The sequence below is a fragment of the Brassica rapa genome, chromosome A07 (assembly GCF_000309985.2).
Source record: "Brassica rapa cultivar Chiifu-401-42 chromosome A07, CAAS_Brap_v3.01, whole genome shotgun sequence".
Classification (NCBI taxonomy): domain Eukaryota; kingdom Viridiplantae; phylum Streptophyta; class Magnoliopsida; order Brassicales; family Brassicaceae; genus Brassica; species Brassica rapa.
Genome location: NC_024801.2, coordinates 26,983,392 through 27,007,377, shown reverse-complemented (window position 1 = coordinate 27,007,377; position 23,986 = coordinate 26,983,392). Strand labels below are relative to the sequence as shown.

At 29.5% G+C, this 23,986-nt stretch overlaps 3 protein-coding genes and 1 non-coding gene across 5 annotated transcripts; 2 read left to right on the top strand and 2 right to left on the bottom strand.

Annotated features, from left to right (window-relative positions):
* Positions 1-13,637: 13,637 nt before the first annotated feature.
* Positions 13,638-16,642, bottom strand: LOC103832047 (V-type proton ATPase subunit B1). 2 transcript variants are annotated; one of them, XM_009108004.3, is made up of 13 exons: positions 16,505-16,642; positions 16,288-16,395; positions 16,096-16,151; positions 15,906-16,004; positions 15,756-15,815; positions 15,535-15,646; positions 15,250-15,458; positions 15,024-15,152; positions 14,786-14,923; positions 14,571-14,721; positions 14,416-14,498; positions 14,275-14,322; positions 13,638-14,205 (listed from the first exon to the last, which is right to left on the bottom strand). In XM_009108004.3, exons 2-13 carry the CDS (start codon positions 16,337-16,339, stop codon positions 13,876-13,878), a joined length of 1,467 nt encoding a protein of 488 aa, XP_009106252.1. In that variant the 5' UTR covers positions 16,340-16,395; positions 16,505-16,642; the 3' UTR covers positions 13,638-13,875. The 2 variants fall into 2 exon arrangements, with proteins under 2 accessions (XP_009106252.1, XP_018508822.1); XM_018653306.2 differs by having other exon boundaries at positions 16,288-16,398; positions 16,506-16,562.
* A 935-nt stretch (positions 16,643-17,577) lies between these two features.
* On the top strand, positions 17,578-19,007 carry LOC103832046. Its single transcript, XM_009108003.3, has 4 exons — positions 17,578-17,866; positions 18,024-18,126; positions 18,192-18,353; positions 18,615-19,007. The coding sequence occupies exons 1-4, from the start codon at positions 17,613-17,615 to the stop codon at positions 18,759-18,761; spliced, it is 666 nt and encodes a 221-aa protein (XP_009106251.1). The 5' UTR covers positions 17,578-17,612; the 3' UTR covers positions 18,762-19,007.
* A 345-nt stretch (positions 19,008-19,352) lies between these two features.
* TRNAD-GUC lies at positions 19,353-19,424 on the bottom strand. Its single transcript has one exon. It is a non-coding gene; the product is annotated as a tRNA-Asp (tRNA).
* A 21-nt stretch (positions 19,425-19,445) lies between these two features.
* On the top strand, positions 19,446-22,037 carry LOC103832045 (26S proteasome non-ATPase regulatory subunit 3 homolog B). The gene is made up of 8 exons (XM_009108002.2): positions 19,446-19,666; positions 19,746-19,936; positions 20,009-20,146; positions 20,235-20,371; positions 20,457-20,511; positions 20,603-20,713; positions 21,055-21,294; positions 21,369-22,037. The coding sequence occupies exons 1-8, from the start codon at positions 19,576-19,578 to the stop codon at positions 21,879-21,881; spliced, it is 1,476 nt and encodes a 491-aa protein (XP_009106250.1). The 5' UTR covers positions 19,446-19,575; the 3' UTR covers positions 21,882-22,037.
* Positions 22,038-23,986: the final 1,949 nt, after the last annotated feature.

The window sequence follows — 23,986 nt, the reverse complement described above, 5'->3', positions numbered from 1 at the left end:
TATACATATGTTCGGTTATCTTCGGATATCTATTCGGGTTCGGATATTATCTATTCGGGTTCGGGTATCCAAAATATTGGAGATTTGGGATTTTGGTTATAAATAATATTCTAAAAGTTTCTATTTATGGAAAGTTTTTATTTTATAGAAAAATATTGGAGATTTGGGATTTTGATTAGGAAATTGGGATAAATAGAGTTTTTGTTGTTAGATGTGTATTCTTTTAGAATTTTTGATCAATAGGATGTATTTTTAAAATTATTTTCTAAAAATTTCTATTTAAGTAAAGTTTTCATTTTTATAGAGAAATATTGGAGATTTGGGATTTTGATTAGAAATTGGGATAAATAGAGTTTTTGTTGTTAGATGTGTGTTCATTTAGAATTTTTGATCAATAAGATGTATTTTATAAATAATTTTCTAAAAGTTTCTATTTAAGGAAAGTTTTCATTTTTATAGAGAAATATTGGAGATTTAGGATTTTGATTAGGAAATTTGGATAAATAGAGTTTTTGTTGTTAAATGTGTATTCTTTTAGAATTTTCGATCAATAAGATGTATTTTATAAATAATTTTCTAAAAGTTTCTATTTAAGGAAAGTTTTCATTTTTAAAGAGAAATATTGGAGATTTGAGATTTTGATTTGAAAATTAGGATAAATAGAGTTTTTGTTGTTAGATGTGTATTCTTTTATTATTTTCGATCAATAAGATGTATTTTATAAATAATTTTCTAAAAGTTTATATTTAAGGAAAGTTTTCATTTTTAAAGAGAAATATTGGAGATTTGGGATTTTGATTAGGAAATTGGGATAAATAGAGTTTTTGTTGTTAAATGTGTATTCTTTTAGAATTTTTGATCAATAGGTTATATTTTATATATAATTTTCTAAAAGTTTCTATTTAAGGAAAGTTTTCATTTTTAAAGAGAAATATTGGAGATTTGAGATTTTGATTTGGAAATTAGGATAAATAGAGTTTTTGTTGTTAGATGTGTATTCTTTTAGAATTTTTGATCAATATGATGTATTTTATAAATAATTTTCTAAAAGTTTCTATTTAAGGAAAGTTTTCATTTTTATAGTGAAATATTGGAGATTTGAGATTTTGATTAGGATATTGGGATAAATAGAGTTTTGGTTGTTAGATGTGTATTCTTTTAGAATTTTTGATCAACATGATGTATTTTATAAATAATTTTCTAAAAATTTCTATTTAAGGAAAGTTTTCATTTTTAAAGAGAAATATTGGAGATTTGGGATTTTGATTTTTAAATTGGCATAAATAGAGTTTTTGTTGTTAGATGTGTATTCTTTTAGAATTTTTGATCAATAGGATGTATTTTATAAATAATTTTCTAAAAGTTTCTATTTAAGGAAAGTTTTCATTTTTATAGTGAAATATTGGAGATTTGGGATTTTGATTAGGATATTGGGATAAATAGAGTTTTGGTTGTTAGATGTGTATTCTTTTAGAATTTTTGATCAACATGATGTATTTTATAAATAATTTTCTAAAAATTTCTATTTAAGGAAAGTTTTCATTTTTAAAGAGAAATATTGGAGATTTGGGATTTTGATTTTGAAATTGGCATAAATAGAGTTTTTGTTGTTAGATGTGTATTCTTTTAGAATTTTTGATCAATAGGATGTATTTTATAAATAAATTTCTAAAAGTTTCTATTAAAGGAAAGTTTTCATTTTTAAAGAGAAATATTGTAGATTTGGGATTTTAATTTGGAAATTGGGATAAACAGAGTTATTTTTGTTAGATGTGTATTCTTTTAGAATTTTTGATCAATAGGATGTATTTTATAAATAATTTTCTAAAAGTTTCTATTTAAGGAAAGTTTTAATTTTTAAAGGGAAATATTGTAGATTTGGGATTTTGATTTGGAAATTGGGATAAATAGAGTTTTTGTTGTTAGATGTGTATTCTTTTAGAATTTTTGATCAATAGGATGTATTTTATAAATAATTTTCTAAAAGTTTCTATTTAAGAAAAGTTTTCATTTTTATTGAGAAATATTTGAGATTTGGGATTTTGATTTGGAAATTGGGATAAATAGAGTTTTTATTGTTAGATGTGTATTCTCTTAGAATTTTTGATCAATAGGATGTATTTTTAAAATTATTTTCTAAAAATTTCTATTAAAGGAAAGTTTTCATTTTTAAAGAGAAATATTGTAGATTTGGGATTTTGATTTGGAAATTGGCATAAATAGAGTTTTTGTTGTTAGATGTGTATTCTTTTAGAATTTTTGATCAATAGGATGTATTTTTAAAATTATTTTCTAAAAATTTCTATTTAAGGAAAGTTTTCATTTTTATAGAGAAATATTGGAAATTTAGGATTTTGATTAGGAAATTGAGATTAATAGAGTTTTTGTTGTTAGATGTGTGTTCTTTTAGAATTTTTGATCAATAAGATGTATTTTATAAATAAATTTCTAAAAGTTTCTATTAAAGGAAAGTTTTCATTTTTAAAGAGAAATATTGTAGATTTGGGATTTTGATTTGGAAATTGGGATAAATAGAGTTTTTGTTGTTAGATGTGTATTCTTTTAGAATTTATGATCAATATGATGTATTTTATAAATAATTTTCTAAAACTTTCTATTTAAGGAAAGTTTTCATTTTTAAAGGGAAATATTGTAGATTTGGGATTTTGATTTGGAAATTGGGATAAATAGAGTTTTTGTTGTTAGATATGTATTCTTTTAGAATTTTTTATCAATAGGATGTATTTTTAAACTTATTTTCTAAAAATTTCTATTAAAGGAAAGTTTTCATTTTTAAAGAGAAATATTGTAGATTTGCTATTTTGATTTGGAAATTGGGGTAAATAGAGTTTTTGTTGTTAGATGTGTATTCTTTTAGAATTTTTGATCAATAGGATGTATTTTATAAATAATTTTCTAAAAGTTTCTATTTAAGGAAAGTTTTCATTTTTATTGAAAAAATATTTGAGATTTGGGATTTCGATTTGGAAATTGGGATAAATAGAGTTTTTATTGTTAGATGTGTATTCTTTTAGAATTTTTGATCAATAGGATGTATTTTTAAAATTATTTTCTAAAAATTTCTATTAAAGGAAAGTTTTCATTTTTAAAGAGAAATATTTGAGATTTGGGATTTTGATTTGGAAATTGGCATAAATAGAGTTTTTTTTGTTAGATGTGTATTCTTTTAGAATTTTTGATCAATAGGATGTATTTTTAAAATTATTTTCTAAAAATTTCTATTTAAGGAAAATTTTCATTTTTATAGAGAAATATTGGAGATTTAGGATTTTGATTAGAAAATTCGGATTAATAGAGTTTTTGTTGTTAGATGTGTGTTCTTTTAGAATTTTTGATCAATAAGATGTATTTTATAAATAATTTTCTAAAAACTTCTATTTAAGAAAAGTTTTCATTTTTAAAGAGAAATAATTGACATTTGGGATTTTGATTTGGAAATTGAGATAAATAGAGTTTTTATTGTTAGATGTGTATTCTTTTAGAATTTTTGATCAATAGGATGTATTTTTAAAATTATTTCTAAAAAATTCTATTAAAGGAAAATTTTCATTTTTAAAGAGAAATATTGTAGATTTGGGATTTTGATTTGGAAATTGGCATAAATAGAGTTTTTGTTGTTAGATGTGTATTCTTTTAGAATTTTTGATCAAGAGGATGTATTTTTAAAATTATTTTCTAAAAATTTCTATTTAAGGAAAATTTTCATTTTTAAAGAGAAATATTGTAGATTTGGGATTTTGATTTGGAAATTGGCATAAATAGAGTTTTTGTTGTTAGATGTGTATTCTTTTAGAATTTTTGATCAATAGGATGTATTTTTAAAATTATTTTCTAAAAATTTCTATTTAAAGAAAGTTTTCATTTTTAAAGAGAAATGTTGTAGATTTGGGATTTTGATTTGGAAATTGGGATAAATAGAGTTTTTGTTGTTAGATGTGTATTCTTTTAGAATTTTTGATCAATATGATGTATTTTAAAATTATTTTCTAAAAGTTTCTATTTAAGGAAAGTTTTCACTTTTATAGAGAAATATTGGAGATTTGGGATTTTGATTTGGAAATTGGGATAAATAGAGTTTTTGTTGTTAGATGTGTATTCTTTTAGAATTTTTGATCAATAGGATGTATTTTTAAAATTATTTTCAAAAAATTTCTATTTAAGGAAAGTTATCATTTTTATAGAGAAATATTGGAGATTTGGGATTTTGATTTGGAAATTAGGATAAATAGAGTTTTTGTTGTTAGATGTGTATTCTTTTAGAATTTTTGATCAATAGGATGTATTTTATAAATAATTTTCTAAAAATTTATATTTAAGGAAACTTTTCATTTTTAAAGAGAAATTTTGGAGATTTGGGATTTTGATTTGGAAATTGGGATAAATAGAGTTTTTGTTGTTAGATGTGTATTCTTTTAGAATTTTTGATCAGTAGGATGTATTTTATAAATAAATTTCTAAAAGTTTCTATTAAAGGAAAGTTTTCATTTTTAAAGAGAAATATAGTGAATTGGGATTTTGATTTGGAAATTGGGATAAATAGAGTTTATGTTGTTAGATGTGTATTCTTTTAGAATTTTTGATCTATAGGATGCTTTTTATAAATAATTTTCTAAAAGTTTCTATTTAAGAAAAGTTTTAATTTTTAATGGGAAATATTGTAGATTTGGGATTTTGATTTAGAAATTGGGATAAATAGAGTTTTTTTTTGTTAGATGTGTATTCTTTTAGAATTTTTGATCAATAGGATGTATTTTATAAATAATTTTCTAAAAGTTTCTATTTAAGGAAAGTTTTAATTTTTAAAGGGAAATATTGTAGATTTGGGATTTTGGTTTGGAAATTGGGATAAATAGAGTTTTTGTTGTTAGATGTGTATTCTTTTAGAATTTTTTATCAATCGGATGTATTTTTAAAATTATTTTCTAAAAATTTCTATTAAAGGAAAGTTTTCATTTTTAAAGAGAAATATTGTAGATTTGGTAATTTGATTTGAAAATTGGGATAAATAGAGTTTTTGTTGTTAGATGTGTATTCTTTTAGAATTTGTGATCAATATGATGTATTTTATAAATAATTTTCTAAAAGTTTCTATTTAAGGAAAGTTTTCATTTTTATAGAGAAATATTTGAGATTTTGATTTGGAAATTGGGATAAATAGAGTTTTTATTGTTAGATGTGTATTCTTTTAGAATTTTTGATCAATAGGATGTATTTTTAAAATTATTTCTAACAATTTCTATTAAAGGAAAGTTTTCATTTTTAAAGAGAAATATTGGAGATTTGGGATTTTGATTTGGAAACTGGCATAAATAGAGTTTTTGTTGTTAGATGTGTATTCTTTTAGAATTTTTGATCAATAGGATGTATTTTTAAAATTATTTTCTAAACATTTCTATTTAAGAAAAGTTTACATTATTAAAGAGAAATATTGGAGATTTGGGATTTTGATTTGGAAATTGGGATAAAAAGAGTTTTTGTTGTTAGATGTGTTTTCTTTTAGAATTTTTGATCAATAGGATGTATTTTATAAATAAATTTCTAAAAGTTTCTATTAAAGGAAAGTTTTCATTTTTAAAAAGAAATATTGTGAATTGGGATTTTGATTTGGAAATTGGGATAAATAGAGTTTTTGTTGTTAGATGTGTATTCTTTTAGAATTTTTGATCAATAGGATGCATTTTATAAATAATTTTCTAAAAGTTTCTATTTAAGAAAAGTTTTAATTTTTAATGGGAAATATTGTAGATTTGGGATTTTGATTTGGAAATTGGGATAAATAGAGTTTTTTTTTGTAGATGTGTATTCTTTTAGAATTTTTGATCAATAGGATGTATTTTATAAATAATTTTCTAAAAGTTTCTATTTAAGGAAAGTTTTAATTTTTAAAGGGAAATATTGTAGATTTGGGATTTTGATTTGGAAATTGGGATAAATAGAGTTTTTTTTGTTAGATGTGTATTCTTTTAGATTTTTTTATCAATCGGATGTATTTTTAAAATTATTTTCTAAAAACTTCTATTAAAGGAAAGTTTTCATTTTTAAAGAGAAATATTGTAGATTTGGGATTTTGATTTTGGAAATTAGGATAAATAGAGTTTTTGTTGTTAGATGTGTATTCTTTTCGAATTTTTGATCAATATGATGTATTTTATAAATAATTTTCTAAAAGTTTCTATTTAAGGAAAGTTTTCATTTTTATAGAGAAATATTTGAGATTTGAGATTTTGATTTGGAAATTGGGATAAATAGAGTTTTTATTGTTAGATGTGTATTTTTTTAGAATTTTTGATCAATAGGATGTATTTTTAAAATTATTTCTAACAATTTCTATTAAAGGAAAGTTTTCATTTTTAAAGAGAAATATTGTAGATTTGAGATTTTGATTTGGAAACTGGCATAAATAGAGTTTTTGTTGTTAGATGTGTATTCTTCTAGAATTTTTGATCAATAGGATGTATTTTTAAAATTATTTTCTAAAATTTTCTATTTAAGGAAAGTTTTCATTTTTAAAGAGAAATATTGGAGATTTGGGATTTTGATTTGGAAATTGGGATAAAAAAGAATTTTTGTTGTTAGATGTGTTTTCTTTTAGAATTTTTGATCAATAGGATGTATTTTACAAATAAAATTCTAAAAGTTTCTATTAAAGGAAAGTTTTCATTTTTAAAGAGAAATATTGTGAATTGGGATTTTGATTAGGAAATTGGGATAAATAGAGTTTTTGTTGTTAGATGTGTATTCTTTTAGAATTTTTGATCAATAGGATGCATTTTATAAATAATTTTCTAAAAGTTTCTATTTAAGGAAAGTTTTAATTTTTAAAGGGAAATATTGTAGATTTGGGATTTTGATTTGGAAATTGGGATAAATAGAGTTTTTGTTGTTAGATGTGTATTCTTTTATAATTTTTTATCAATCGGATGTATTTTTAAAATTATTTTCTAAAAATTTCTATTAAAGGAAAGTTTTCATTTTTAAAGAGAAATATTGTAGATTTGGTATTTTGATTTGGAAATTGGGATAAATACGGTTTTTGTTGTTAGATGTGTATTCTTTTAGAATTTTTGATCAATATGATGTATTTTATAAATAATTTTCTAAAAGTTTCTATTTAAGGAAAGTTTTCATTTTAATAGAGAAATATTTGAGATTTGAGATTTTGATTTGGAAATTGGGATAAATAGAGTTTTTATTGTTAGATGTTTATTCTTTTAGAATTTTTTATCAATAGGATGTATTTTTAAAATTATTTCTAACAATTTCTATTAAAGGAAAGTTTTCATTTTTAAAGAGAAATATTGTAAATTTGGGATTTTGATTTGGAAACTGGCATAAATAGAGTTTTTGTTGTTAGATGTGTATTCTTTTAGAATTTTTGATCAATAGGATGTATTTTTAAAATTATTTTCTAAAAATTTATATTTAAGGAAAGTTTTCATTTTTAAAGAGAAATATTGGAGATTTGGGATTTTGATTAGGAAATTGTGATTAATAAAGTTTTTGTTGTTAGATGTGTGTTCTTTTAGAATTTTTTATCAATAAGATGTATTTTATAAATAAATTTCTAAAAGTTTCTATTAAAGGAAAGTTTTCATTTTTAAAGAGAAATATTGTAGATTTGGGATTTTGATTTGGAAATTGGGATAAATAGAGTTTTTGTTGTTAAATGTGTGTTCTTTTAGAATTTTTGATCAATAGGATGTATTTTATAAATAATTTTCTAAAAGTTTCTATTTAAGGAAAGTTTTAATTTTTAAAGGGAAATATTGTAGATTTGGGATTTTGATTTGGAAATTGGGATAAATAGAGTTTTTGTTGTTAGATGTGTATTCTTTTAGAATTTTTGATCAATAGGATGTATTTTTAAAATTATTTTCTAAAAATTTCTATTTATGGAAAGTTTTCATTTTTATAGAGAAATATTGGAGATATAGGATTTTAATTAGGAAATTGAGACTAATAGAGTTTTTGTTGTTAGATGTATGTTCTTTTAGAATTTTTGATCAATAAGATGTATTTTATAAATAATTTTCTAAAAATTTCTATCTAAGGAAAGTTTTCATTTTTAAAGAGAAATATTGTAGATTTGGGATTTTGATTTGGAAATTGGGATAAATAGAGTTTTTGTTGTTAGATGTGTATTCTTATAGAATTTTTGATCAATAGGATGTATTTTATAAATAATTTTCTAAAAGTTTCTATTTAAGGAAAGTTTTCATTTTTATAGAGAAATATTGTAGATTTGGGATTTTGATTAGAAAATTGGAGTAAATAGAGTTTTTGTTGTTAGATGTGTGTTCTTTTAGAATTTTTGATCAATAAGATGTATTTTATAAATAATTTTCCCAAAGTTTCTATTTAAGGAAAGTTTTCATTTTTAAAGAGAAATATTGTAGATTTGGGAATTTGATTTCGAAATTGGGATAAATAGAGTTTTTGTTGTTAGAAGTGTATTCTTTTGGAATTTTTGATCAATAGTATGTATTTCTAAAATAATTTTCCAAAAGTTTCTATTTAAGGAAAGTTTTCATTTTTATAGAGAAATATTAGAGATTTGGGATTTTGATTTGGAAATTGGGATAAATAGAGTTTTTGTTGTTAGATGTGTATTCTTTTAGAATTTTTGATCAATAGGATGTATTTTATAAATTATTTTCAAAAAGTTTCTATTAAAGGAAAGTTTTCATTTTTAAAGAGAAATATTGTGAATTGGGATTTTGATTAGGAAATTGGGATAAATAGAGTTTTTGTTGTTAGATGTGTATTCTTTTAGAATTTTTGATCAATAAGATGTATTTTATAAATAATTTTCCAAAAGTTTCTATTTAAGGAAAGTTTTAATTTTTAAAGAGAAATATTGTAGATTTGGGATTATGATTTCGAAATTGGGATAAATAGAGTTTTTGTTGGTAGAAGTATATTCTTTTAGAATTTTTGATCAATAAGATGTATTTTATAAATAATTTTCCAAAAGTTTCTATTTAAGGAAAGTTTTCATTTTTATAGAGAAAATTGGAGATTTGGGATTTTGATTTGGAAATTGGGATAAATAGAGTTTTTGTTGTTAGATGTGTATTCTTTTAGAATTTTCAATAGGATGTATTTTTAAAATTATTTTCTAAAAATTTCTATTTAAGGAAAGTTTTCATTTTTATAGAGAAATATTGGAGATTTGGGATTTTGATTTGGAAATTGGGATAAATAGAGTTTTTGTTGTTAGATGTGTATTCTTTTAGAATTTTTGATCAATAGGATGTATTTTTAAAATTATTTTCAAAAAATTTCTATTTAAAGAAAGTTTTAATTTTTATAAAAAAATATTGTAGATTTGGATTTTGATTTGGAAATTAGGATAAATAGAGTTTTTGTTGTTAGATGTGTATTCTTTTAAAATTTTTGATCAATAGGTTGTATTTAATAAATAATTTTCACCAGTTTTTTCATAAAGTCTATAACTACGATTCTTTATGAATTAATACTAAGCGGAATGAGAGCTACCTTTGTTTTTATATTCCACAAAATGGTCGTAGACTTATCTATTATAATAACTAGATTTTTTAACCGCGCTACGCGCGGATAAGATATTATATGTATTCTTTAATTATAAAAGATAATGTATAATATTGTATTACATTATTTAAATAATATAAAATAAGACTACATAACATAAATATATTTTTAAAATTTTCTTTGTGGAAATCATTATGTTGTTTGATTGTTGTACTTGATTCACATATTTGCATAAATATTTGTGATAGATGAATAATTATATTTTTATTATCAGTAAATAATATATATTTATTATATAATATAAGAAAAATGAAATTATTTACTTTTTAAACAAACTTGTCTCCTGTTGGGGACTCGGTTATCATATTCAAAGGAGACATTTTTACAGTTATCAATCTTCTTAACAGTCAAAAAACAAATTTGAATATCAAAACAATATCTCATACGATCTCTTTGTGGAATAATTGCTCTGAAAAAATTGAATTTAGGCATAAAAAAGGACTGAAAATAGATGTGCAGATGTGTTATATAAGCCAACTTTACAAATTATTATTCATAATTCATATATCATTTATGTACATCCTATTTTTTGTCTATCATATCTTAAACATTTTGAAATAATTGATGCTAATTAATAATAAACTTTTGGCTGGCAAAAAAAAAAAATCAAATTTGTCTAATTATCGCTTAAATATTTTATTAATATTGTCTAAGAAGCTTTCAAGTGATATCATAGTTTAATTTTTATTATTACTCTTTTGTTAATTTTTAGAGTTTTTGTATTTAAGATTTTTTTCAATATTAAGCTTATATTTCTTTCACAGAATTGATATATATATCATAAAAATTACCATCAAATCAATTTTACTTATTTATTATTTTGTTTTTAATGAAAATACACTTTTTAAATAATTTAATTTAAAATAAAATTATATATTAATTTGTTGTATTCTAACAATTTGATTGAATTAATTAATTTTCTTTGGTGGATAACTTAAAAAGTTTTAATATGAATCAGAGAAGCAAGCTTATGTTGTTATATTATATTTATTTGTGTATATAGAATCTATATATAATGCTAGTGTAATAAAGAAAGAACATTATTTTTTGTAACTTCAAAAAGATACATTATTACAATTTGAAATTAATCAAAATTGAATAAAAAGGTAATTAAATATTTGTAAATCTAATTGTTTTTTAATCTTGTTTAGTTGGATTCTCATGAAATGAAATCGATAGGTTAAACAAATGTTTACAAATTTGTTGTGTTATTGTTTTGTCTATAAACTACAAAATTTATTGAATTGATATATTTAATTATTGCATCCTTAAATAATATTTTATTAAGATATTAGAGAACTATGTTTTAAGTTGTTTTGTCAAAATTGTACAAAAATCTATGCTTTTTCATATTTGTCACAAAAATTTATATGTTAAACTTATTTTTACAAAATTCTTAACTTTGTCACGAAAACAAAAATCTATATTTTTTCATATTTGTCAATGTTCTCACACTTTCAAAGAATATATTAGCTTAGTCATTTACTTTTTTTTTTACAAAATAAAGTATCGGAGTCTTGAAAGTTGAATTCATATTATTGTAACTGTACATAAGAGTTTGTGATTTCATACTTAGTGATTCTTGTATATGTGTCCAAGAAAGTTTCAATGGCTTAATGGTAACTCCCCTATATTTATGTCATACTAACCCGGGTTCGATCCTTTCCTTTTACGAAAAAATAAATGAGATAACGTGGTAACTTTGAACTCTCTGATTATTTTGATTTTACTATCCTACGTGGACAGCCTATCTGAAGCTTATATTCTCCTTGACAGGTTTTTCTTATCTTTTCTCATTAGTTGTGCGTTCTATATTCTGGGCATATTGTTTTAGTTGTGTTATTTTCTATTTGTGTAGTTATTTTGATCTCCGACCACAGTAGCTCATTTCCTTATATCTAGACCTTTGATCTTATTATTTTCACTCATGGACTTTGGTCTTTAATCTTCTACGGTTTTTTTTTTAGCATCGTGCATTGTCATATCTCCCAATATTATTTTTTCGCAGTAGAGGCCACTCTCCCATAGAAACTATAGTCGATGTTAATTGTACGTTTGTGGTTCTTTACTCTGTTACATTTACCAAATCTCCTGACCACTTTTGTTATTTCTTCATTTTGTCTTCACAGCATATTCCATGTTTCGAACTCATGTTTCTGTTAAGTTTTGTTTTGACTGTACAGGTGGAGTAGTCATATCAAATGGTCTTATTGAATTTCTTCTCGTATATATCATTTTCCATGTATTTGATGTTTTGAAATGTTCGTCCGACAGTCGCCCAAGTCGTTTCTCTAAACTGATTTGTGTTCATGCGTAGCTGTTTGTTTTTAAATATTTTTTTCCAGATTCCTATACGTTTGCAATGGTTTAACTGTTGTTACACTGCCTGCGTAATTAAATATTGTGAAAGAAACATCATTCTTTCAATGCTCTTCTTATGTGAACATCCATTTTCCAATTCATTTCATCTTTTTTCTTCCTCAACCCATGCATTTAATATTTTATTTTGAATTAGAATATAAGCTGTTCAGTGTCCATTTTTCTTGGTTTCTCACATACAGACAGCAGTACCTACGTATTCTCACGAACATATAATTTGTGTGTGTGTTTCCAGTTTCTTATGTATTGTAATAGTAGTACTAATTACTTTTCTGATGGCAGATCTTTGAAATATAAGTCTTGCATCCATTCTTTCTCTAGCTGTCAATGATATCTAGACCACTTGGTGAAGTTACACGTGACATATAGCATGGGGTCCTTGCATTTTTCTTTTATTTTGGAAGCGTAATCTTAAACTTAATACATGGATCCTGAAACAACATGTTACGCCTGCAAATTCATAGCTATCATACTCTACGTCTGTGTTTGTCTTTGCTGGGCCTGAGTTCTTGGGATCGTCCTTCTCGGGGTTAAAGTTTCTCTTTCTCAACCTTTATCTTCTAGTATTAATGGCTCCCTCCTAACACTCGATTAATATATCATCTTATTATTCTAAAAAGGTTCCATGATCAATGGTTTCATCCCAGTCTCTCGAACCACTATTGGAATCTGTTAGAAGAGGGACACAGCATTGGTGGGTTCAAAGTCATGCGACCACTTCGTTAACAACGTCAGGTACCGTAAACAAAATCCAGAAACACCTTAACCTACTATCTGTAAGAATCACTCAAGACCACATATTACATGTACCTTGTGGAGCTAGCCTTCAATGATGATAGCGCTAATAAAACCTTATGATAATCTATATTTAGCTACAGAATAGACTTAACCAAAATAATAAGATACAAAATTAGACTTAACCAAAATAATAAGATACAAAATAGGTAAAACAAAAGTTAAAATTTGATGATGGCCTGAAGACACAATGAATAAGGGAAAACAGAGCAAATGTATAGTGGCATCCTTACGACGTCAGAAACGTATTCGCCACCGACTATTGTGGCCAATATTATAAGTGACAATCCATCAAGTTTGATAGAAGAGATAGCCATAAGATCTCGAGCTTGGAATGGCGACAAAATAAATAGTAGCATGACAGAAATAGGAAATTAATATTTGTATTGAGCATGTTGCTTTGACGATATGTTGCTTTGGCGTTTTGTGGTTAGGGCTGCAGATGAGATTTTCCATATCTTTATAATAGTTGGGAGACGAACCTCAAAACGTCCAAAGAGAGAATCTGAAGTGAATTAGTGAAATTGGAAGAGTCAAACTTAATAGCAAGCAATAATGGATTCGTATCGATCGAGAGGATGTAAGAGGGGAGATGGACGGTTGAATTTCCGAGGTTGAAGAAGATGACCGATGAAGTCTTCATTTATCACTTTTGGTGGGCCCGTATGATTTTAGAACCTGCAGACGTGGACACTCTTAGAAGAAATTCATATTATTAGATAGATAGATAGTCAAAACCGATGGTGATGTGGAGGAATGAAACATTATCATTGGCTGGAATTAATAATCCTAGGTGGACACCTTAGATTTTGAGATTATTGTGCTTTTAGTATTGTTAGATAACTTAATTCTAATTCTGAACCAATCTCATCAGTTGTGCAAAAAAACAATGTCGAAAATACATAAAAGTAAAAGTATACGAAATTGTCGAAATTGTTATATCGTTTATTATTTTCAATTTGACTAAATTACAGAGAGAAAAAGAAAAGATATAACACAAAACAAAACATCACACAACAAAACACCATCTATATCTCAAGAGTTTTAACTTTGGATACGATAATCTCCTTACTTGCCTGACAAGGAAACAAGCACAAGTGGAGTTCAGCCTTAGGTCGTTGTTGTTGAGTCGCGGCTGTAGAATTGGTCAAGTGTCTTTGCAGGGATACGGTGAAGTAGCTCGCGTGGGAAGATACGTAGCAATGTCCAAGCCAAGTCCAGCGACTGGAAGATGTTTCGAGTGTCATAAGCTCCTTGCATCACAAACTTCCTCTCGAACTTATCCAAAAACTCCAAGTAAAGCAGATCCTCTGACGAAAGTGCTTCTTCTCCAACCACAGCTTTCATGGCTTGCACATCTTTCCCGATAGCATAGTTTGCGTATAGCTGGTTCGACACATCTGAATGGTCTTTACGAGTCATGCCCTCACCAATAGCACTCTTTAACATAACGATAAGTTAATAAGACCCAGAGAGACAAAATGTGATGGGAATGAATTTATTTCTAACCTTCATTAGACGAGAAAGAGATGGAAGCACATTGATTGGTGGATATATCTAAGAAACATATATACATTTGAATCAGGGCCCAACCATATAATAGAAGCAAAACCACAGTAAGGATTCAGGGCTTAAAGGGGCTTTCTTTACCTGTCTGTTGTGAAGCTGCCTATCGATATATATCTGACCTTCAGTGATGTAACCAGTAAGATCCGGGGTTGGATGTGTGATGTCTGATTTAACACAACAATGAGTTAAGTATTAAGGCTCTTAAGATATAATAACATGTGTATGATTTTCTTTACCATCATTGGGCATAGTAAGGATTGGGATTTGGGTGATGGAACCTTTTCTTCCTTCGATACGCCCAGCACGTTCATAGATAGTAGCAAGATCAGTGTACATATAACCTGGATATCCACGTCTTCCAGGAACTTCTTCTCTTGCAGCAGAAACCTACAGTTTTCTCAAATCATATTAATACAGGGACTATTACTCCGGTAAAGAAGATTCAGTTTACCTCACGAAGAGCATCAGCATAGGAACTCATGTCAGTCAATATAACAAGGACGTGTTTCCCGCATTCGTAAGCTAGGTATTCTGCTGTTGTTAGGGCAATTCGAGGAGTGATGATTCTCTCAATGGTCGGATCATTGGCCTATTGAGAATGATGGAAGGTCTCAAAAATCCATTTGAATGTAAACAATGTATAATACTAAAAACAGTAAGAGGTGGCCATGAGCTTGTAGTAAGTTTACCAGATTCAAGAAAAGAGTAACTCTCTCCATTGATCCATTTTCTTCAAAATCTCGTTTGAAGAACTGAGCCGTCTCCATGTTCACACCCATAGCTGCAAACACAATCGCAAAATTGTCCTCTCCATGATCCTGAAACAAAACAAACACACTTGAGTTTCCAATAAAGCCAACGGCATCTCAAATCGAAGGCCTTGTATTTGTTGTAGTAGTGGTTACAAAGAATCACCTCAAGTAGATCAGCAGTCTTTTCCAGACGCTTGACAAGACCAGCTTGACGACAAATCTGAGCAGCGATTTCATTATGAGGGAGACCAGCAGCAGAGAAAAGAGGAATCTTCTGTCCACGAGCAATGGAGTTCATGACATCAATAGTCGAGATACCCGTTTGTATCATCTCCTCGGGATAGGTTCTTTCACTGGGGTTGATTGAACTTCCTATCAACATACACACATTAATAAAAAAGAAAACAATAGTGTATCAAAGATCTCAGTCAATTTATCTGAAGCTGACCTGAAATATCAAGGTACGCCTCTGGCAAAATAGGAGGGCCATTATCAATCGGCTTTCCAGAACCGTTAAATATGCGCCCAAGCATGTCCAAGGACACAGGTGTTTTCAAAACCTGAAACGCATCCACCAGTTACAACAACAAAATACAGAGGCTTAGATGAATAAACAAGAAGCAGAAGTGCAAAACAATCAGCCAATCAAACTCGTGTATGGTAAATTACCTCTCCTGTGAATTGTACGGTTGTAAACTTGTTATCAATTCCAGACGTTCCTTCAAAAACCTGAAACACACTTACAAAAACTAAGTAAGTCCCTGAGGAAGTGACTCTATCTCTATGGCATTGTATTGAGATAGTGATTGATCCCAAAACCTGCACAACAGCTTTCTCCCCGTCGACTTCCAGAACTTGACCACGTCTCGTTGATCCATCACCTAAACGGATATTAACAATCTCCTGGTACTTTGGACCCTGATTTTAAATCACACAAGTACACAAAGAAGTGTTAAATCAGTTAGTTTTCAAGTAGAGATTAGCATCGCTTGATGATGTACATACATACCTTGACTTTGTCAAGAATGACTAATGGTCCAGCAACGCCAGAAACAGTTCTATACTCTGCAATTCAAAAACGCAGATCACAACATCAAATCAATAAGCTAGCAGGGAGATTTCTAACTCAAGGTTCTAGAGAGATACGATTCGAAACGTGAAGCTCAGTATAGTGTGTGATCTGTGATTAGTGGTGGCTTACCCATGCCGATCTCTAGAGTTCCTTCTTCCATGTCGATATCATTCGCTCCCATTTTCACAGATCAAAAGTCAAATCAAAATCAAGCCAAGCCGCTCGACGATTCCTTCCCTGAGAGCAAGCAAATCAACGACGGGGTTCGCAATACAACAATCAATGGAAACTTGGATCCAATCGTATAATCGAATCGTGAAGAGGATCTGATCAACAAGACGCGTACCTGTAAACGGTTCGACTCGAGCGCAGAGAAGGAGAGAGAGTTTGTTTCTTCACTGTGGACGTGGTTTTGGACCATATCTCAATTACTTTTTTTTTTCATTTAATTACGTTTGATAGTCTCGCACTTAGTGATATTTACTATCCATGACCAAATAAATTCTTTATTATTTTTCTTTACCCAAAATTCTTCCACACCTGATTTTTAGTCTTGGCAAAAAAAAATAATACATGCGAATAAATTGATCTGAATCCGAACCAAAAAATCTTATTCCATATCTAATTATAAAAAAAAAATTAAATGATGCCAAAAGAAAAGCTGAGTGAATTCTGATGAATGGTATTTTTGAATTTTGGGTTCCAATCTGAACAAATCAAAAATCAAAAAAAAAATTGAATAACCTAATAAATCTTAATTTTTTTTATATATAAGTTCAACATCTAAGAGTTTCATTATTCTTTTTATTATTCACCAGATATTTACATTGGTTTCTCATGACAATATTTTTTTTTTATACCAGCAGATTTTGTTACTATTAGGCTGATTGCAATATGATATGTATGAAGAAGATCATTCAATTGTATACAAAGTAATAAAATCTAAACACAATTTCAGAATTTCTCGTTTTTGCTAGGCAGTCTTCTACTCTGTTTACATCCTAATCCGTTGGAAGCTGATATTATGAAACTTATTCATCCACCAGTTGATTTAAAATACTCTTTTTTTTTTTTGCTAAATTTGATTTAAAATACTTGAACCCAGAGCATTATTGAATATTGCTCGAACCTGAATTAAGTTTGGATTAAAAATAAGGTTTAGACAAAACTATACGTATTGTCCGAACACGTAGTTTCCCATCCGAACATATATAAAACATGAATGAAATTATGAAAACGTATAAGGCTGGACTCAAACTGAACCCAAACACGCCCATGTGGGATGGCGACCAGATTCTACCACGTGGGAATAAATTCAACGGCTAGAGATAAAAGAGAGTGTCTCACTTCACTTCCGAGCAATCTCAGCCGTTGCTTTACATTCACCGACAGTCTCTGACTCTCTTGTCTTAATAACCCCCTGCCATCCTAGGAAGAATCGAAAGAGCGAGAAAATGATCAGAGCGTTTTTCCTCTTCCTTGTCTTCTTCATCATATGGACGCAAGTCCACGCGCAGCTAATTCCACCGTCGAAGCCCGATGGTTTCGCATACCCACCGGGTCGCCGTGTTGACCCGGATTCTATACTAATCGAGGCGTTTTATGACCCGGTGTGCCCGTACAGTAGAGACTCTTGGCCGCCGCTAAAGCAAGCGCTTAAACACTACGGATCTCGCGTTTCCTTTCTCCTCCACCTACTTCCGTTACCGTTAGTACTCTGTTTACCTTCTCCTTCCGTTACCGTTAGTTACTATAAATAGAATAGTAGACAAGTAGCTTAGGAATGACTCTGTTTAAGATATGTTCAAAAGATTCAGTCTTGTAATGAAACTGTTTCGGTTTTCTTTGGGTTTTGGATCGTGCAGGTACCATGACAATGCGTATGTAACTTCTCGTGCTTTACATATAGTGAATATTCACAACGCTAATGCTACCTTCAGTTTGCTGGAAAGGTTCTTTAAGGATCAGGTTTGTTTAATATTGTTTGCATATGTCTATGTTTATATGGTTAAAATGTAACTGTTTATTGGCAGGCAATGTTTTACGGTGCGCAAACACAACTCCTGACTAGACCTGAAGTTGTGGGAAGAATTGTCAAGCTTGGAACAACCACGTTGGGAAACTCATATCGACATGTTCTAAAATCCGGCTTCAACGACACAAAGTCGGAACGTGCAACCAGAGTTTCATTCAAGGTATCTCTTCAGTTTCGGGTTGTTTTCACTTGCCATGGTGTGTATTAAATAGCAAATACAAGAATATTGTGTGTTTTAGTGCCATGGATCTGAACCTCTCAAGTTGAATATTTGACCATGTTGATAGGTTTAGGTTCAGGCAAAAAACAAATCTACTTGATAGGTTTCAAATATTGAACGGGTAGAAAATTTATACTACTTGAATTGATAGGTTCATATTTAGCTCATGTGTTTGCTTTTGTGGCGTTAATGTGTTTGCAGCATAGCACTTCAAGAGGTGTTTATGGAACACCAACCTTCTACGTGAATGGGTTCAAATTGCCGGATGCTGATACTCCCTCTGAATTTGGAGGATGGAAAAAAATTATTGATTCTCTGATTCATCCACAAAAGGTACAAGGTAGCTAGAGATGCAAGATGATCTCGTTTCCTTTATTTGACGATCTCGAGTACTTAACCTGTTTTCACATCCATATAATGTAAAAATAATAGTGCTATTGCTGTGTGATGTGACAATATGCACTGTATATATACACTTGGTCAAAACCTGTCTATTGTACAATGAAACATCTTCATTGAATGACTTGTTTGTTGGGTTTCGATTTAAAAAAGACAAAGGATGACTCCTCTTGTCATGGTTTCATTATTAATAAAGGGTGGGGTCAATACTCCCCAACTACAGTTTTACTTTATACTTGTTTTTTTTTTGTCCCACATTCTTTTGTTTGGTTGTAGAATGCTTACAAGACTTGTGCTGTTCTATCTTCTAGCTAAGATTAAGCTTTCTTATTGAAGTTTCAAAGAAGCATTTCTTTATTCTCAAATGACTTGGTCTCTTAATACTCTCTAGTGTTTAGATAGAGTCTCCCTTTTAGGTTGGGTTCTGAATAATCGTGTCAATATCTGTAAGCGCTTCAGTGTAAAACCATGTTAGTGACTAGGCCGATGACCCAGAAAAGGCCCACGACAAAACGACATCGTATACTTAAAAAAAGCAAACGCCGTTGCCGGGGATCGAACCCGGGTCACCCGCGTGACAGGCGGGAATACTTACCACTATACTACAACGACCTTGTTGTCCAAACAATGAAATTAATATTAAATCTCCAAAATAAAAATCAAATCTGTCTTGAAGAAAAAGAAAAGGTTACTTACTTACACATACCTTCCTTCTCCTCTCCGCACAGAAAAGAAGATCTCTGAGATTCGCGGCTCCGAGAAGATGACGACAACGACTCAAGACGTGGAGATGAAAGACAACAACCAAACCCCAGCTCAATCCATCGTCTCCGCCACCACCTCAACTCTCCAGCGTAATAACAAATCTCGATTCTCATCCTTTTTACTCTCTCGCTAGGGTTTTTAAAATCGATTGCCCTTTCTCCCCTACAGATCTGAAGGAGATCGCTGCTCTGATCGATACCGGCTCCTACACCAAAGAAGTCCGCCGCGTCGCTCGCGCCGTTCGCCTCACCGTCGGGATACGGCAGAAGCTCACCGCTTCCGTCGTCGCTTCGTTCCTTGACTTCGCTTTGGGCCCTGGATCTGAGGCTCACGCTCGTCTCTCTTCGTTCGTTCCCAAGGTAATACTTTGTGATTGATTCTTTATCTCCGTGAGAAGTTAATTTGGATCTGTGTTGATTTGTTTTTTCCAGAGTGATGAACATGACATGGAGGTTGATACTGCTTCGTCCACTTCCTTGGCTGCATCCAAGCACGTGCCTGTGGAGCTTGAGATCTACTGCTACTTCATTGTTTTGCTTTTTCTGATTGATCAGAAGAAGTACAACGAGGTTTGATTCTCTATCTCTCTCTCTGTGTGTGAGGTTTCGTTTGGCGTACTTTGTTTTTTGTTAATCTTGATTGATTCTGTTTTGTTAGGCCAAAGCTTGCTCATCAGCTAGCATTGCTCGTCTCAAGAGCTTGAACAAGAGAACCATTGATGTGATAGCTTCAAGATTGTATTTTTACTACTCTTTGAGTTATGAGATGACTGGTGATCTTGCTGAGATTCGTGGGTGAGTTTTTAAATTCTCTGACTTCGTTTCTTAATATTGGCTTTTGACAGTTTATTAGCTGATTGATTTTACTTCTGGTTTGCAGTACTCTTCTGTCTTTGCACCATTCTGCAACTCTGCGCCATGATGAGTTGGGTCAGGTACGTTTTTTTAACAAATGATGTAGAACACTTGGAACCCTTGATTTAGCTTTTGTTTTGGTTATTCAGTATGTCCATTTCGTGAGTGCAGGAAACACTTCTGAATCTGTTGCTTCGCAACTACCTGCACTACAACCTTTATGACCAAGCTGAGAAGCTTAGATCTAAAGCTCCAAGATTTGAGGCACATTCAAACCAGCAGGTATCCCTATAGTAGTTATTCTGTCTACAATTGGTTATTGTGGCTTTCTAGATTTTAGTTTATATCGTTTCTCTAATGGCTCACTTATGGTTATTGTGCATTTCTAGTAGATTCTAGTTTATATCGTTTCTCTGATGGCTTACTTATGGTTATCGCGTTTATATGTATTCCTTTTGTATTCATATTTCTCCTGCTAGGCCCAATATTTTCTTAAATCTGCGATTGCGTGTATTTTCTCTGCTTTATCTATGGCTTTCTGGCGTTTTCTTAGACCTCCGTATCTACAAGTTGTCATTAAGTGTATAGATTTCGACATTATCTCACACAATTTGTTGTTACAGTTCTGTAGGTACTTGTTTTACCTCGGTAAGATCCGTACGATCCAACTCGAGTACACTGATGCAAAAGAAAGCCTCCTCCAGGCGGCTAGAAAAGCACCTGTCGCTGCTCTAGGCTTCAGAGTCCAGTGCAACAAGTGGGCTATTCTGGTTCGACTCCTCTTGGGTGAGATTCCAGAGAGATCCATCTTCATGCAGAAAGGAATGGAGAAGGCTCTTAGGCCATACTTCGAACTTACCAATGTGAGTTGTCAATCTCATCACTTCTTGCATCTCTGGAGAAGGATCTTATGCTAATATGTTTGTATTCTTGACAGGCTGTGAGAATTGGTGACTTGGAGCTCTTCAGGAACGTCCAAGAGAAGTTTTCAAAGACATTCTCCGAGGACAGGACTCACAACCTCATTGTCAGACTCCGTCACAACGTGATCAGGACAGGACTGCGCAACATCAGCATCTCCTACTCGAGAATCTCTCTCACAGACGTCGCCCAGAAGCTAAGGCTGAACTCCGCAAACCCTGTCGCAGATGCAGAGAGCATAGTGGCTAAGGCCATAAGAGACGGAGCAATCGACGCGACCATCGACCACAAGAATGGTTACATGGTCTCGAAGGAGACAGGAGACATCTACTCCACCAACGAGCCGCAGAACGCGTTTAACTCGAGGATTGCCTTCTGTTTGAACATGCACAACGAAGCGGTGAGGGCGCTGAGGTTCCCGCCGAACACACACAGGGAGAAAGAGAGCGAGGAGAAGAGGAGGGAGATGAAACAGCAAGAAGAGGAGCTCGCTAAATACATGGCTGAGGAAGATGACGACGATTTCTAGATTTGATACAATGCTAGCGTATCTTTGTCTCTTTTGTTGTTTTGAAGTTATCTGACGTTTTTGTGTTGCTGTTATGCACAACAGCTCTTTTACTTTATGAGAAACAGAACTCGATGTTTTTACTAGTTTTCATTTTTCACGAGCTCGTTCACCGAAGAATTCAAGTTTCAAAAACATGATTAGAGCTAGACATTAGGCATTTGTAACTGATTACGAGATCGAAAACGATTTAAATAGCAAAAAAACTTCAACTTATATGTAATCCGAACTATAGAAATACTTGAAATGTGGTACTTAAGTTATTGCCTTACTGGATATCGTCTATCTTTAATCAAATATATGATTCGAACCTGAACGAGTATACATGATTAAGAAACCTTTGTTAAAAATCTGAATCAATACTATTAAAACAGAAACATGCCCCATTGATAATAGTTGAGTCCAATTAAAAAAAATATACATCATCTACATAAAACTGCTTATATCACTTTATCAATACTATTAAATTTTCACGGCAGTTCTAGCAATTCTAAAATACTACTTTTCAGGAAAATTTGATTGCCACTTTTTAAATAAAACGTAAACAACAACAACAAAGCAGTTCCATAACCACTAATGTCCTATTTTTAAGGACTACAAACATATAAAACTTCTATTTTTCAATTAAAAAATCTATTCTACTAAACTCAATTAAGAATTTTACGTAACCACCTTACACAACTAATTAAACTCCTATTATAAAGGCAACAAATTTTATAAATGACAACAAATTTCGTGAAATATATATACAACTCCTATATCTAACTCATTATCCTGAAATATATGTACTCCTGTGACCCCAAAATTTAAAATCAACAAACTTCCATATCTAACCAAAATCCAAATTGTCACTATTTATTTAAAAATTTTATTTTTCTAGATAGTTTTTTTATAAGAAAATTAAATTATTTAATCCATCTATTCTATTAAATTAGGAACATGATCAGTTGATATTATTATGGAAGTATTATTTATAAAAATATATTCTACGGGTTTTAGTTTAACGGGTTTTAAATAGGTTATTCGATTAAAAATATTTGTTAAATGTTTAGTGAAGACCTTATTAACCCATTTACATATATATATTTAACAAAATATATTAAAAATTATCTTTCAAATATTTTTCAAAACTTTTGTTCGGTTTTCTGTGCGTGTTGGATTTGATATTGGTTTTCGGATATCTCTTAAGAACCATTCAAGTATATATGCCAAATCTAATAGATTATGAAACTTTGATTTTTGGGTCGATTCCGAGTCAGATTTTTTGGATACGAATATTTTTCTTGACTAATTATGTTAGGTAACTACTAAGAAAATATAATATGTTGCAAATTTTAAAAATAAAGTTTAAAAATAATTTTTGATATACATATGACATATAATTATGCAATTTGACATATTTAATATAGTTACCAAAAATTATATTAAATTAAATTAATACTAAAAACAAATATGATTACAAAAATAACACAAATACAAAAATTAAATTTCTCAAAAAAAAAATAAACAAAAAATAAAAGGGCGGGTCAGAATCCAAATTGTCACTATTTATTTAAATCCAAACGCAGCTTTTGCGGTTGGTAGCGGTTGTCGGCGGTTTGCAACAATCACTCAAATCGCTATAAACCGCTTCAAACCGCTACGAATCTCATAAATTCAAAAGCTGGCTCCAGCTAACGTTTGCGGTTGCGGACGGTTGCGGGAGGGTAAAATTTTTTTTTAAAAAACAATATATATACAAAAGTAAAATTAATTAATAAAAAATTTAAAATTAAGATTATGAAAATATTAAAATATATCTATTATATTTTAATTAATATTATAAAATTTTATAATAAAAAAAATTTCAATAAATTTTCAAAAATTAAAATTATAACTTTCTAAATATAAATTTTATATTTATTATAATTTTATGATTTTTGATATTTTTATAATTATATTAAATGTAAATATTGTTAATTTATTATTTGACTGTTACCACATTTGGTAGTTAACCAGTCATAAGTAACCCGTAAACGCACCAATTTTTAACCGCAGTACCAATCGTACAAATCTCTTAAAACCGC